Source organism: Ixodes scapularis, unplaced genomic scaffold (genome assembly GCF_016920785.2).
Source record: "Ixodes scapularis isolate PalLabHiFi unplaced genomic scaffold, ASM1692078v2 PGA_scaffold13__105_contigs__length_92229423, whole genome shotgun sequence".
Lineage (NCBI taxonomy): Eukaryota > Metazoa > Arthropoda > Arachnida > Ixodida > Ixodidae > Ixodes > Ixodes scapularis.
Window position 1 is genome coordinate 21,500,291 of NW_024609839.1, and position 15,864 is coordinate 21,516,154.

General features: G+C 44.0%; 1 protein-coding gene across 1 annotated transcript in view; it reads right to left on the reverse strand.

Annotated features, from left to right (window-relative positions):
* Positions 1 to 6,776: 6,776 nt before the first annotated feature.
* LOC8036255 (neprilysin-2-like) overlaps positions 6,777 to 15,864 on the reverse strand; it is a 76,086-nt gene continuing 66,998 nt past the window's right edge. Inside the window, exons 7-8 of the mRNA XM_040220010.1 lie at positions 8,593 to 8,664; positions 6,777 to 6,920 (exon numbers count right to left, since the gene is read on the reverse strand). Of these exons, the coding sequence (XP_040075944.1) occupies positions 6,777 to 6,920; positions 8,593 to 8,664 (216 nt within the window). The remainder of the gene's footprint in view (positions 6,921 to 8,592; positions 8,665 to 15,864) is intronic.

Here is a 15,864-nt window from a genome sequence, read left to right on the forward strand (position 1 = left end):
GCCTAGGAGACGACGCTCGCAACAGAAAGAGCTTTATGCGCGAGCGCCTAATCTCTCCCGTGCCGCTGCTTCCCTCCGCGGCACAGCGCTGGCTGTCCCGGCGGTCGACGCTCGCTTGATATTATTAAAAGCTTAGACCACTGTACATACGCACGCGCTGTTTACAAATCAAACCCGCATTTGTCACCGCCTCCTCTCTCCTCCTCCCCCCCAACCCCCCCCCCCCCCCAAAATGTGCCAAGGTGTCTGCACTGCGCGTGCACGGAAACGTACATTCGCGTGAGGTCAAGTAACTGTGCATGCCCAGTGCTGAAGGCACGTCCACACCAACGGCGGTCATGGTCGCACTGGTCTCTAAACTTCATGTGCTCGGGCAGATGGCTAACACACGTTCTATTTCTAAAAAAAATTGTTAGTAACCGCCGCAAAGTTTACATAAAGACAATGCTTGTTGAATATTCATAAAATCTAGATATAACATTTTGTCAATGCTACTTTTAGATCTGAGGTTCGTTTTTGTAGCATGTATATTTAGCCACGTAAAATGTTTCTAACAATCAAACTTGAAAATGTCAAAATGTTTCAATTAATAGCTTGTGCAAGGCATATTAAATACTGTAGTTTGCACTAGAAAAAGAAATGATAGTATTTAAAAGGTAAATATTGCACCTATATGCATCAAATATAATTTTCATCTTGTGCCTGTTTTTACGACTAAAGTAACCTTCCAGGCCGGAATTCTTTATGAACTTCAGGATTTATTTTATGTTAATTCAAGACTAAATAAATAAGTAACACCAGCTGCTCCAGGATAAGAACTGGACGCTTTATAAAGAAAGGGCTGTATGCACAAACATTATAGCAGGGTCATAGGTCTATCCGGTATCTTAAACTTATAATCCTCAAATATAGTACGGGATACTTACTCAACAGGTTTATTTTATATAAAACTCTCACGCATCACTAAATATACACAAGAAATAAGTTTGGAAACATGTTTTAAATTAAAATATATGAATAGACACATAACCCAGCAAAAATAAAATAATGAATTGCGCTGTTCAGCCATTTCCTTGTAGACTAGTCTGCGCGGTCTCAGGTAGTCTCATATCTCGAACTTCACCCAAACGTTGGGTAGGGTTTCGACCACCTTATGGGAAAGTCATTCGGGTTCAGCTGAGTTTTGAACCACCTTATGAACCGTGTCTGGAATGCGTTGGGTTGACTATACGGTATTGTGCCCAGACCATGAGACGAACTCGTCTAAGCATTGCGATTTAGCAGGTATTTTTATAGAACTAGCGCGACGTCTAAAGAGCACATGAGCTCGTTATATTTTCTTACGCGCTTTTGATATAGTCGAAGCTTTCTTAGAAAGTGATATTTACATCGCTTCTAGAATATGTCTTGTCCTATGATACCGGAGTTGCAGAGAAATAAATTAAATATAATTTTTTTTCCGTAGCAATGGAAACCTTACCTCCGAGATATTAGGCTGTGCATGATTGCTTTAATTGAGAATGCATGCTGAAGGTCGAGAATAAACATAAGCTTGACGTGACTTCTGAATCCCATGATAACATAAATTTTAGACGTGTTTAAGATATCAAGGAACCCTTTCTCGATTGCTTTAGGTGAGACTGATTTGATGTTTTTGTTGCATTATGAAATGTTTCTATGGCAGTGGGTGATTTGTTCAGGTGTTTCTTGTGACTGGTAATTGATTGTGAAATATATTACATTTTATCTTGTGTGTGAGCGCTTCGTTTGATCGTCTTTTAGTTGTCCACTTTTCCTTAGCGTCCTTATTCTTTCCAAGTAAATGATTTAGTTTTTGCAGATGTCTTCCATACATATTGGAGCAGCCATTGTACGTACGCGTAAGCAACTATCCAAAGTTATCGGCATTGGGGACTCATCCCAAGCAGTCGTTGTAGTAAACTTAACATCCCAGGTAGTACAGAGCTCTAGGCCAAAATTTGGCAAATATCTGGAAGTTTTGTTCTTTGAACCGCCCGGAAGCCACAGTAGAGGCAAATCTCGCCTACTTTAACAAGAGGAGGGGTATCTTGGCCCTAATTCGCCGAAGAAGTTCCAGAATTAGGCTTCACTTCCAGGCATTTCGGCAGTTATGTGTTCTTTCTGGACAAAATCGCGGAACGAGCGCCAGAGTTAGGCGTTTTGCCAGGTAGTTCGGCTGTCATCTGGAGTCTTTGGACCCAAATTGCCAAAGAGGTGCCAAAGTTAGGCTTCGCTTCCTGATAGTTCGGCTCTCATCTGGCAACTACAGGCTAAAGTCGCAAAACAAGTGCCAGAGCTAGCCTTACTGCCCGGAAGTTCGGCTGATGAGGTATCCCGTACGAAAATGCCAGATCGGAGCGGTTCCAGTTCTGATCCACGGAGTTCTAAACTTGTGGACAGTTCCGATCAGCGCGATTCTGGGTGTAACCAGTCGGATCCAGTGAAACGCTACGCTCTGGAATCGCACGGCGATCGGTGGATCCGATCCGCTCCCCTTGTTCCAGTAGGGTCTGCTCCCAGCCAGCGGGCGCGCACATGCGTGACTGGAGGAGGGGAGGGAGGGATGGGGGGAGGGGGGGGGGGGGTCGGCGGGGAACTTCCGCGGTGTCTTGCAGGTCACGTGTTAGGGACAGGCGCATCCGCTACGCAGGCGCTGCGAGCGGGCGTTTTCCGCGCGCGCGCCTGGCTTTGCCTGTTGCAGTCGGCGGCAATGCTCCGGGACTGTGGCTCCGAGAGCAGTGTTGCCACTCCTGCTGATTTATCAGTAGATCTACTGATTTTTTCACAATTCTGCTAATTCAGTGATAATACCACTCAATCTACTGAGTTTTCTTCTTTTTGCCTACACGTGGTCCAAAACTACTATTCGCTCCAAGGCGCGCCCTCGAGTAATTTTGGCGCACTTCAGTGGGTAATTTCACGTGTTTGCGTGTGTGTGTGTAGGCGTTGTAAAAGGAAATGAGGGAGAAAAGTGAGAGCCAATAATGTACGCGCGCGGGTGAAAACAGACTGCAGGGGATAGTTAAGCTAAACACGGGTGGATTGGTGTACAAAATGGAAAAGGGAGAGAAAGGCTTGTCAAATGCTAGAGTCACTACAAAGCGAGGGCACAGTCGGCCATCTGAGAGGGCGCACCTAGCTTCGGGCCTTTCATGCCGTGCCGTATGCATCGCGGCTTGCGCGATTTTAATTTGCTTATAACTTCCAAAATAACCCGAAGTTTGCCATCACAATTTTTTCTCCGTGTTACTACGTTGCGTGAGGTCTATCTCAGCGCAAGTTTTCGTCCAGCCGAAATATCATTCGAGGGCCCTCCCCTTTAAAACACGAAAAATTCTGGCAACAGATATTACACTCAAAGAGCAAGAAGTGTGAAAGTACTTGATTGAGCAAGCCACTAAGCGATAAAGACAAAAGGCCCGTTCACACTCTTGCGACCTCTTAAAACTGGGTTCCTTAAAACCTCTTACAAGGAGAGGACACACTGGCGCCATCTATTTGGTTGCATTGTAAACTTAGCGGTCCGGCATATTATCGATTTCTCTCGCGTATTATCCTTTCCTTCTTGGCTCGAGAAATTTTTGTCAACGTTATAAACGAGCCTTTTTTATGGGTATTACGCACATATGACATCGGGAATCCCACAAAACCTTCGCTCTTGTGAAATGCAGTTCCAGGGTCACCGCATAGATGGCGCCAACGTCCCAGTGTATCCTCTCGTCCTAAGAAATTTTAGGAGGTTTCAACAAGTCTCGTCTCTCTCGGTCGTACTCGGTTGTAAGAGTGTGAACGGGCCTTTAGTGATTTCTGATACTCCTGTAATCACGCGGAATCTGACTTCCGGATATTGCAGGAAGAGGTCTTGGGAAATTTGATTTGCGTGCAGTTTCTACTCTTCTTCACTGCTCCTTTTTGTTTTTTGTGGCATTTCTTACATGTGATGTGCAAATGATCAATGCAATAACCGTACAAAACAAACAAGCTAATAGAAAAAAGAATGATGAAAATAATCCCTGGAGAAGGGGAACAAGAGGGACAATGGACAAACATAAATCTCCTTTGCATTTAATTGCATTATAATTAGAAAAAAGAGAGTACCAAAATTTAGAAATCTACTGATTTTTGCTGATTTTTCAAGCTAAAATCTACTACTATTTTCTGGGGAGCTGTAGCAACATTGTCCGAGAGTTTAGTTTCTTCTTTGCTCTCGTCGGGGACTGTCGGTCGGCGCTCGCCCGGCGGCGACGTTCGCGCTGTTTGCGCACGGATACTGACGCGCCCACCGTTTCCCTGGATGGATACCCAATGACCTCGGCTTTGAATCTTTATATAGTGTGAAGCTGCCGACCCATTGCACTTTGACTCGGCATCTGGACGCGCTTGGCGCTGGTGTGCTTGGCGACAATACTTGGACAACTCGGATACCGCTTGCCCGCCGGAACTTCCCGATGCACTTAACACTGGATACTTTGCTTGTGCGTGCTGTGTGTTCTGTGCAGTGTGTTTGGTGACGACGCCTGGACGACCGTGTGCGCCGCCGGAATTTCCTCTGCGCTCACCACTAGACTCTACAAAATATTTCGCGCGATGCCCTTAGCCGTTACAAGCGAAAGATCGTCGCGATTTCAGACCCAGTCCGCCTGGGTCTGAAATCGTGACGATCTCTCGCTTGTAACGGCTAAGGGCATAGCACGAAATTGTTTTGTAGAGTCTAGTGGTGTGCGCAGCGGGAATTCCGGCGGTGCACCGCCTGTCTCTGAAACTGGGACTGGAAATGCGCGGTTCCAGGCTGGATACAAACTGGTGCCCCAATTTTCGGTCTTGGTGGAACCGGCATTTTTCATTCCGGCCTGTATCCGACATTTCCGTACGGGATTGCTGGTACGCGGGCGGTCTGAAACTTATAGATATCAAGGTTATTTTTTTCTAAATAGAAATAAATAGATTAAATGGATATAAGGTTTAATTTTACTCGCAACTTTTTATTTCATTTGGGTGTCTCTTGAGTTTTCCAGGTGGGCTGAATATTGTGCAGCGGCTGGATCAAGTGACGGCGATTTTGTAAACGCAGTTTGCGCCGGAGTGTTACACTCGCGCGAAGGTACACGCTCAAATGCCAGGACACGCCGTGAGACTGGTTCAACGTTACAGAAACTGCAGCCATCGTGGAAGCGCTGAGTGAGACTGATGTGCGGACGTCTCCTCAACAAATACCATTATTAGGCTGCGCATTGCAAAAGCGAGCGAAACTCTGTGCGTGTCTTGCATAACTAGCGATAACAAAAAGAGGAAGCGCCTGTGGTCTGTGGCACAGTGCCCGCTTCGCTCATGGTGGGAACTAAGGTGATATCCCGGTGGCGACAATTTTTTTTTAGATAGAATGCACCATTTGCAGTATTCCCAAGTGCCCCGGCCCGCACTCAAGGAATCATGGAAACGGTGTTCCTTCAGCTCGCTTGCGACCGCTCATTTTCGATCAACTCCATGGTTACACAGTTTTTGAGCGTAATTCGTGGTCACCCTGAACAAGCACCTGACATACCCCAAGGACCTGTCATATTACTTTTAAATTTGCTCGTCAACGTCAGCATTTTTTGATACTGCGCATGCGGTCCACCTTCGAACCTGACTGAGCTGCAGATGTCTCTTACAATATTATCATTCTCGTGATTGTTGTTTGAGCACGAATTTCTTAAAAGGCCGATACTTCACAACAGCAAAAACCAGGATTTAGCTCGGAGTCCGCGGGGCTGTTTATAGACCTTTTGCGTTTCCAACCTAATATCACCATGATAATAATGTAAGAGATTTCTGCAGCCCATCCAGGTTGAAGGGTGTACACCATGCACAGTATCAAAAACGCTGATATTGAGGAGAAATTTTAAAAGCGATATGACAGGTCATTGGGGTATATCAGGCGCTTGTTCAGGGTGACTCCGAATTACGCTAAAAACCTATGTGACTAAGAATAGGGTTAAAATTACCGTTCACCAAGGGGCTAAAGGATCACCGTTCCAATGATTCGTTTAGCGCGGGCCGGGGCTCTTGGGGGACATCGCAAATGGCCTATTGGGATAGCGTGTTGGTTAAACATCTTTGTATGCGAACGCAGAATGAGACAAGGGACATACAAAAACACGTAAGACACGGGCGCTCTTTCGTGTCTGATGCGTTTTTGTGTTTCTTTTGCGTTTGCATACCAATTTTTTTAATGTTCATCTGAAGCATATGATAGCGTCAACCAGGCACTCCTTTCTCTCACCGTCTTTCAGCGATGACGCTCAGCAAGTTTCTAATCGGAACCACATGTTTATTTTTGCTAACTTAAATCTTCATTATTAAAGTTGAGATAATTATTCGACCTATGCTGAGTACTATCCTTCTATTTTATGTCCCCGTGGCCGTATAACTAGCCTTCACAAACACCATTAGTGTAGCTTTCATGGATTTAAATATAAATAAATATCTTCGAATCCAATATCAAACACCCTGTAAATTCGAAATATGTAAAATCATGAACTTTAAATTTGAAAGTCCTTGTGAAACATATATTTTGGAAATTCTGAAGTATACATCTCTTTTATGATAACATGACAAGGCTTTTTTTTAATTAATAGGCCATATAGGAACAAATATTATTTTGTGTTTTTATGCATATCATTTTTAAGGACTGCAATGCTTAGCACCGTAACATTTTGGGGAGTTGTTCTATCAGTTGTGGTGTAAAGTTAGAGAAAATATATATTATCAGTTGCTTACGGTTTATTTTCTTTAAGAGCTTTTTCGACCTTGTCGTAGTAGGCAGTGCTCTCTACAATAATAATTTGGGTATCTGTTAAGGGAACTTTTGTCTTCGCTGTAGAAAATTCCTTTCTAATCAACTCTTTGTAGTTTATCATCTGAAATGAAAGCAAACGGATACCTAATATAAATCACGCAAGTATATTCGAGTTTTATGCGAACCCGTGGAAACCATGTATATTTGATAAAAGTGGTGCTTTAAATATTTAGAAATTAAGACAGAAAAAACACACAAAGTATTTCTGTAAGCAATGTTTCTCAAGTGAATCATGGAAAGAACAAAAGAGCTATGAAAGTAAATGAGGTAGCACGTCATATTTACGCCTGAATTGTGTCGGCATCAACAGGGTAGATATTTTCATACTAACTAAAGTCTTCCTAGCCTCACAAGCTTAAATTCAAGATGCATGTTTCTACAAAAAAACAACCAGTATAAATTTTGTGTTTGTCTGACCTAACCGTATTTTTCACGTGCAGCTTCAGAATATAAAAAAGCTCTGGCATGAAGTCACTGGTTCTTCGATTACTATTTTGAAATGAAGACAGAAACACACACGAAGTACTTCTCTAAACAAAGTTTCTCAAGTGAACCACGGAAAGAACGAAATAGCTGTGAACGTATATCCGATAGCACGTCATATTTATGCCTCAAGTGTGTCGGCATCGTCAGGGTTGATATTTTCATATTAACTCGGCTCTTCCCAGCCTAATATACTTAATTTATTGTTATTATAATTATTACTACAATTTCACCATAATTTATAGCTCCAAAACAAACCCAGAATTTGATGGCTTCTTTGAGAAAAAGCTTTTTATGTGACAAAAATACTGTTGTTTTTATCTAATTAGAATTACTCACCCCTGAATGCGTGTGGTTTCTATACAAAACGCGACATACGAATTTTTATTATCTTGAATCAATAGCATTCTTTTAGTGTTTTTGCACGTCTGCATTTTATTTTCGTCTTGCTCTCATAAAAATTATTTCACTCTACCGTGACATTACTGCAAGCATTTTCATAAAATATACAATTTTGTAAATGCTACGAAGTGCGCATGGCATACGAATGAAATATTACTATATTTATGTTTTTATATGTGATCTTACTCGTCCTTTGAACAGTAAATTGCTGCAGTGGTGTAATCGAAAGTACTTTCTGCATACTGCCTTTTCACGAAGTGGACTTGTTGTATCGTCCCCATACCAACAGTAGAACGATGTGTTTTTTTAAATATTTTACTCCAAGTTTTTAATTTTCAGATACTTGCAGTCAGGCGCATAGCCAGGATTTTGTTCCGGGGGGGGGGGGGGGCGGGAAGGGGGGGGGGGGCATGGCTAAATGCTGTACGAGGACAAGGGGGGAGAGGAGGCCCCAGCAAAATAGAAAATTTTGGGGGGGGGGGGGAGGGGCGGGACCCATTTGCCCCCCCCCCCCAGCCCTGGCTACGTCCCTGTTTGTAGTGATGATGCGTCTTTATGCTTTTCAGCACAATTATCATGAAGTTTAGCTGTGACGAAGCATCGCTTGCGCTTTTACAATGAAATGAAAAAAAACTTCATATGTATCGTGCAAATGAATAGAGTGGCGAACATGAGAGTTTTAATCATAATATGGGGTACTGTCATAGTTAACTATTTTTGTAAAACTAAATTAAGATTATATCTGGGTATGTAGATGAGTAGAGAAATGGCACAAGACTAACTGGTGTTCTTAGAGTTTGTGTAATGACTGTCCAACTCTAGGCACAGAAATATAAAACATTTCTCACCGTCGACTTCAAGTCTCTATCAACATTACCAAGTGTAGTCGTTCTCATTGAGTCCTGCTGTGCACTTGTCCTCTTTAATATAAAAGAATCGCGTTTAATTTAATTTGGATTTAATTTAACAGATCTAATTTGACTCATGAAATCGTAATATGAAATGAAATGAAACGAAATGAAAACGTAATGTCTAAGAAACCTACCAGAAACACCTTCAAATATTGAAGCATAATACGCTAACCACGTCGGTAAACAAAGAAAAACTTACAAACAGTACATTAAGGGCCACACCATACAGGAATATCCTATGGCAGGCTATAGAATAGCTATTCGGCCCAATTAGCTAAAGTATGTTCTATTGCTGTCTTTAGCATTTTTTATGGTCGCCTTTATGGACCTTTATAGCTTTTTCTATGGCCCTATCACTGTCCAGCCAATGCGCTCTTTAGCTTTTCTAACGTCTGGCTAAAGAATTCTATATGGCTTACCCCACGGCTCTCTTAGGCCGAAATGCTATAGCTGTCTATAGCTTTTCTTTTGGTTGCATTAGCTCTCTATAGCCATAGGACGACCGACGTTCAGTGGGTCGTCCTATGGCTCTATATAGCCAGCTTGCTATGGCTGATTATGAGTTTTCCTTTGGGTCTTCAGCCATTTATATGGTCAGTTAGAGAAGGCTGTATGGGTTTTCCAACAGCTTTCTTTAGCCAGCACACTCTAATTTTCTTTCTAGTCCCCCAGATTTTTGAACGCTGCATGGTAGATACACATACATCACTGAACACACAGAACACAATCAGAACACCCCACACCAACAGCAACAACGCAGCGACACCGAACCTTTACCTCACTCTCTGCGTACGATAAGTTCCCACTAGCTCTATATATGGTAGTCTTATTTTTGAATCCGACTTTTCTGGTGACTGTCATCATTTGTCGAGTAGCAAATATTACTCGTACTTAATATATTAATTTAATTATCTCATGGAATAGTCCCTATTTCTTAATTCAACACCCTGAGCAAACTAAGTGCAAATCATTAGGCTAATTAGCTATAATTTAATGATCATCGTTTTAATAAGTTTTATGAATCATGTTGACAATGAAGTGTTGAAATGCAGTACGCTGGTGCTGACCATTGTAACCATGCTATAGTTTGATTGCAGTGCTCAGTGTCAGTGTAATCTATTTTCAGTTTTGGTGGGGTAATAATTAATTGCAATCGTTGCACAGGTATTTCAATGAATTTTTCAAATAAACAATATAACTGCTTTTCAAGACTCGTTGCAACAGCAGAGAACATAACTTGGGTTATGCTTTGTCACCGGTATTACAGAAATGTAGTATTATTTTAATTTTCTAACTTGGAGCGTTTTTCCTATAAAAAGTAAGTGCCGGGAGTGATAAAGACCCACAAACCATGACTTCGGTATCTCAGCAGACGACTAAAATGAGTCTGAATTCGGGGATAGAATGCGACCGCTTGAAAACATCACGTTCCCCAAGACAGAAAGTTAAAAAGCCGGTGTTGAGAGTTTTAGTAGGTCGGTTAGTCACTCCCGCAACTCCATACGCCATCCGTTATGGCCTCCGTTATATATACCGTAGTAGTGGGATCGCTCTAGGCGGCGATAATCAAGCCCTCAGGTTGCCTTCACCGCCATTAAACATGTTCGTGGCGGCAGCGGCGGTTCGACCGCCGCTGCCGCCGCGAACATGGAGAAGGATGTTTTAGACTCGGGACCAGAAATTTTTCTATAGACGGGTAAAGACAATTTATTGGTTCCCAGCCTGTAGACTTGGGGTCATAGAATTCTCTATAGGCTGGTAAAGGACATTGATTGGTTTCCAGTCTTTAGATTTGGGGTCATAACATTTTCTTTAGGCGGGAAAAGAAACGTTTATTGGTTCACAGTCTTTAGACTCGGGGTGATTAATTTTTCTATAGGCGGGTAAGGACAATTTATTGTTTCCCAGTCTTTAAACACCAGGTCATAAAAGTTTCTATAGAAGGTTAAAGAAAATTGATTGGTTCCCATTCTATAGACACAAGGCCATAGATTTTTTTATAGCTGGCTGTAGCTGTATTTATGTATTTCTATGGCCGACTATAGAAGGTCATAAGGCGTGATAGCCTGCCATAGAATTTTCCATAGGCGGCATTATACCATTTTTGTATTGGACGGTCTCACTGATGTTGTCAAAATATGTGCTTTTTGGCCGATCGTTACTGATATAATTCTGAATACATTTTTTAATTAGTAAATTTATTTGAAAGGAAGTATAATCCTATGTTCTCTCGTATAGCTGATATTATATTTTATTTTTGCGCATATTTATAGTGTCGCGAATAGGAAGGCACGAACTCGTTCTTTCCTTTGCTAGCTCTCGTTTGTGAAGGGACCATTAACGATAACACAATGTTGATACTTATTTTTCGTCATGAACATACTGAAGCAGAGGAGGGCGAGGTTTTGATTTAATAATTGATTACTGTTTTTTTACAGTTCTCCAAATATAGCCGTAAAGTCGCAAAATGTCAGAACGGAGATCTTTTTGATTGTATAAACTAGAACTTTCAAATCTGCAAGAGACGTTATTCCTGGCAGTAGTTATAGCAATACAAAGTTTCAAACGCATGTCTAAAGTTGTTAGTGAAATAATTGTTGCAAACATAGCAATATTTTGTGTTTGAGGTGATGGGAGTTCTCATTTTACTTAACGGATAATTGAACTACAGTAGTATATCTGAAAGGCCGTGAAATTCAAGATATGCGAAGAAGTTTACAAGAGATTTTGTTAAACTTTGAAGTATTAATGCTGTAATAGCCCATAAAAGATCACTTTCTTGACGCATTTGCTTTATTCTTATATAAAATTATTGACGTCCAATTAAACGGACTGTGTTAAATAATCATATTACTCCATATCATACTTCCTTCTTTATTGCCACGCAGGGTCTTCATTTAGATTGAGGAAATTAAAAAAGCAAGAAAACTGTTTGGAACCTTTGTTGTATTACTCGGTGGGAGGCCGAAGAGCCATATATTTGTCGTGTTAAGAAAGTCATCGAGGGTGGCGCTTACGTCTCTATCATGATCATAGCCAAGGTTATTCTAGCTCGGCAAGCTAAAAATGCTCGCATGTTTTGTTGACAAATGAAAGCTTCAGGTAGCACGTCTGAATAATAAATTGAATGCATTAGTGTTAGTAATTATTGGTTTGGTAATCGTATTCCCCTGAATAAGGGACAAAGGAGATTATGTATGAGCTTATTAAAAAAATCCAAGGGTGACAACTTGTTTTAATCACGTTCGGGATCAAGAGCAGATCACGGGAGCGGGGTGTACGAGCAGATAGTATGAGGTGCACTCAGGAGCCTCATTGCTTTGTCAGCTTCATTTTCTGTGATTAGCGGCGCATCTCCAACTTGCCTAAACACAAACTCAGCCAACTTAGCAAATGCGCTTTCGCATTTTAGCTTTAGTGTAATTCGCAAAAAGGGGAGGTGTGGTGATCGTTTGCTTCTCCCAATGGCCGAGAGCGGTCTCACGCTTCATGCTCCATGTGTCACTATCAACTTGGTACGAACTGTAAGCTGGTATCAGCGCCTCAACGGGAAAGGTCAGTCAATTTGTTAAAAATATGGATCTCAATAAGACGGAAAAGTCAAAATATAAACGAAGTAAAAGGGATCGTGGTCCTATTGACAGCTGAACATTGCCTCTGCAGAGTGGGATAAAATGCCTAATCTTCCCATTTTTGTTAGCATGCCTATCTTTTCTAGCCCAAGAATGCAAGGTGATGCTTCTTCCAACATACCAATTAAGCTGCACTTTATGGGTAACTGAATGACCTCTCTGCCGTTGTCACCTTCTCCGACCGGCAATACTAAAGACACCCGCTTCAAAAATGTCTATGATGTAGAAAGGCTAAGGGCGCGTGAGTTTAGCTCAGCAAAGTGATTTTCCGCGCGGGAACTAACACATTTAAGACACTTTGCAGAGCAGAACGCTAGGAAAAGTTGCAGGCTCAGGGGTATAAAAACGCTGTCGACAATCACGGTTATACTCTTTCATTACCCTTATTTAGACCTAATGCAGATTTTAAAACGTGAAATATTGTGGGGTTATTTATAAAGACTATAACAAGGATGTGCAGCGTACAGTGGTGAAGTCAGGCGAACCTCTTCTAAAGAATGTTCGCCACGCTGACACCAGGTTTAGCCGATGTTGTTTTAGCGACGACATTGGACAATTATTGCTTGTACCAATGGTTTTTGGAGAGACGTTCCTTAACGTAGTATATACAGGGTGCTTTATAAGCTTAACATACTTGTTTAAAAAAGTTGTGAAAGTTACATTTATGCGGTTTTGGCAGGTAAGTCAAACCGCCAGGGGGACATACTACTGTGGGCTTATCAAAACTATTCGACGGATAATGAAGTAAAATTTCTTACTTCACTCTTCACTTTTTAATTAGCGAATATAGACCTATGGCTCCAATTAGAAACTTGCTGAGCGTCACCCAAAATCACTAATAAGTTGTTTTTAGAATGACTTTGACCGCGTGAGAAGCGCAGTAGTGCCCTATAGCTACCACCCGTGCAGCAGGATCAAGGCTACCGCTGCGATAACGCGCCCTCGCGATTTTTCCGTCCCTTATCATAGCCCCATGACCTTCTACCCGCTGCACGAGTGGTACTCGTAGTGCACTGCTACGCCTCCCACGCGGTGAAAGTATTTCTAAAAGTTATTGATTTAGTAGTTCCCCGCAGGGTGCACCTGTGAAAGCAGGTGTTTGGAGAGTGGCGTCTCCAAGGACGAAAATAATCCCTGGAGAAGGGGAACAAGAGGGACAAAGGACAAACACAAATCTCCAAACACAGATAGGTGACTGGTGCGCGACCGAAAAAATCCGCCTGGTTTGGGTATCGAACCCGGGACCTCTCCATTACAGGCGGATTTTTTCGGTCGCGCACCAGTCACCTAGCTGTGTTTGGAGATTTGTGTTTGTCCTTTGTCCCTCTTGTTCCCCTTCTCCAGGGATTATTTTCGTCATTGTTGTCCAGCTCGCTTGCACCTTTGCATTTAATTGCATTATAATCTCCAAGGACCCCGAGCCCCGCAGGGGGCGCCTGCACCTTAGGTGCTAGGTGTTTGGTGAGTAGCGTCACCACGGACCCCAGCCACGTGGGCCACCATACCCGCACGCAGGGGGCACCTACTTTAGTAGGTGCTTGGTGAGTGGCGTCACTACGAACCCCGAGCCATGTGGGTTCGCCGACCCACGTCTGGCTGTGCGTGGCGTACCCGTGTCCGGGGAAAAGGGGACCCTGGTGGTTGAGCTGAGCCCGGGGTATGTTTGGACCCTTCGGGGCTCCCCGGGCAAGGCAATACACCGCTTCGACCCCTGCTTCTCGTAGACGGGTGTCCTGGCTTGGCCCGACCAGGATGATTCAGTCAGTCGCCTCTTCTACCCTCTTTTTCCTTCTTTCACTTTTCCTCCCTCCTCTTTCTCTTTTCTTCTACACTTTCTTCCTTCCTTTTTCACCTCCTTAGGCGGCAAGGGCCAGCCTTGAGTGGAAACAGGTCCTGTCCCTGCAACCACACTAGGGTATAGTGCCCGGGCAGCACTGGTAGAGTAATTGTGTCAGCCAAGCCCATCTTGCTATGGCACATTACCTACCCCCGGGTTGGGCTCCGTGGTAGGCGGTGCACCCGGGCACTGAACTTTCCTCCCATCTCTTATAGGTCTGCGTAACAATGCTTGTCTTGATCGGCCCCCGAAAAGGGGTCGCACCGAAGTTTCTACCTCGCACGAGACACACTCTACTCCACCCAGATTCCCAAAATTCTTGGTACTGCACTCTGAAACCCACAAACAACTCTCAAAAAAGTCACCATTTCTTGTTGCGAAAGTCCTAGACGGTGTGATTGGAAAGAACTTTAAGGCTAAGAAGCTGGCATCTGGCGATTTGCTTGTAGAGATTGAGACCAGCCACCAGAGTTCTGCGCTTCTTGCACTCAACTGTTTGTCGGACTACAAAGTTACAGTGACACCCCACAAGACATTGAACACTATCCAAGGAGTCATCTCGGAGGACGACCGTCTGGACGCGTCTGAGAGCGAAGTAGTGGAGGGCCTTTCTGACCAGGGGGTTGTAGCTGCAAGGCGCATCTCCTTGCGTCGTGACGGCCAAGAGCTGAAGACTAGGCACATCGTGCTTACCTTTGAGTCCACCACACTTCCTGAGTCTGTGAAAGCTGGATACCTCTACTGCAGAGTTCGTTCTTACGTTCCGAACCCCAGAAGGTGCTTCAACTGCCAAAGATTTGGACACGGCTCACAGACCTGCCGCGGCAAAGCGACATGTGCCAAGTGTGGCAAAACTGACAATGCAGCAGACTCTTGTTCCAACGACGCACTCTGTGTAAACTGCCAAGAGCCCCACCCTGCTTACTCCAGATCGTGTAAGACGTGGAAAGATGAGAAGGAAATTCTTACACCTAAAGTGAAAGAAAACCTCTCATGCCCAGAGGCGCGTCGCCGCTTCGCGTTTTTGCGCAAGGGCGGCTTTGCACAGGTGGTGCAGCGGGGACCTGCACCATTGAAGGTTGCGGTGGCAACCCAGACGTCCTTCCCGGATGCTGGGAAGCCACTGCAGTCCCCAGCGTCCTAGCTGAAGCTTCAGCTTCCTTGGCGTTCACTCTCGTCTGGTAGGCCTACATCCTCCTCCAGCAGGAGTTGTACCTATTCCACGGGGCAGCAGCCTGTCCCCTCTCATGTAGAGGGCTCAGAGACTGTTTCCCCTACCCAAGATGGGTCGGCTGTGTCCGCATCTATCAGTGCTTCGCGGTCTCCTTCCAAGGAGAGGGGACCACGCACCCGACCGAATTCTTCGGAGGGAGCGTCCTCATCCAACGAGCGGCACGATTCTTGTGCCACTCTTCCAGCACCCAATGGGCAGGAGCAGGTAGGCTTGGGCGACTGCCTGCCCAGTACCTCTGCTCCTCCGGCTGGTGGAGGTCGGGGCCGGGGGTTTCCCACCGCGTGCCCAGAACCTTCCTAAACCGGCTAGAACAGCCTCCGCCCAGGAGGCAGAACCAATGGAGGAGGGTGCCGAACCATCCACTCCTGCGTCTGACCCAGACGACATGAAGTGGCAGGTCCCCAAGTGCAAGCACAAAAGCAAAAATCAATTGTTCCACCAAAGTGACAATTATACTCTACAAGGCTGGTATGCTCTTTCAACCGGAACATCATCCTACATCCTTA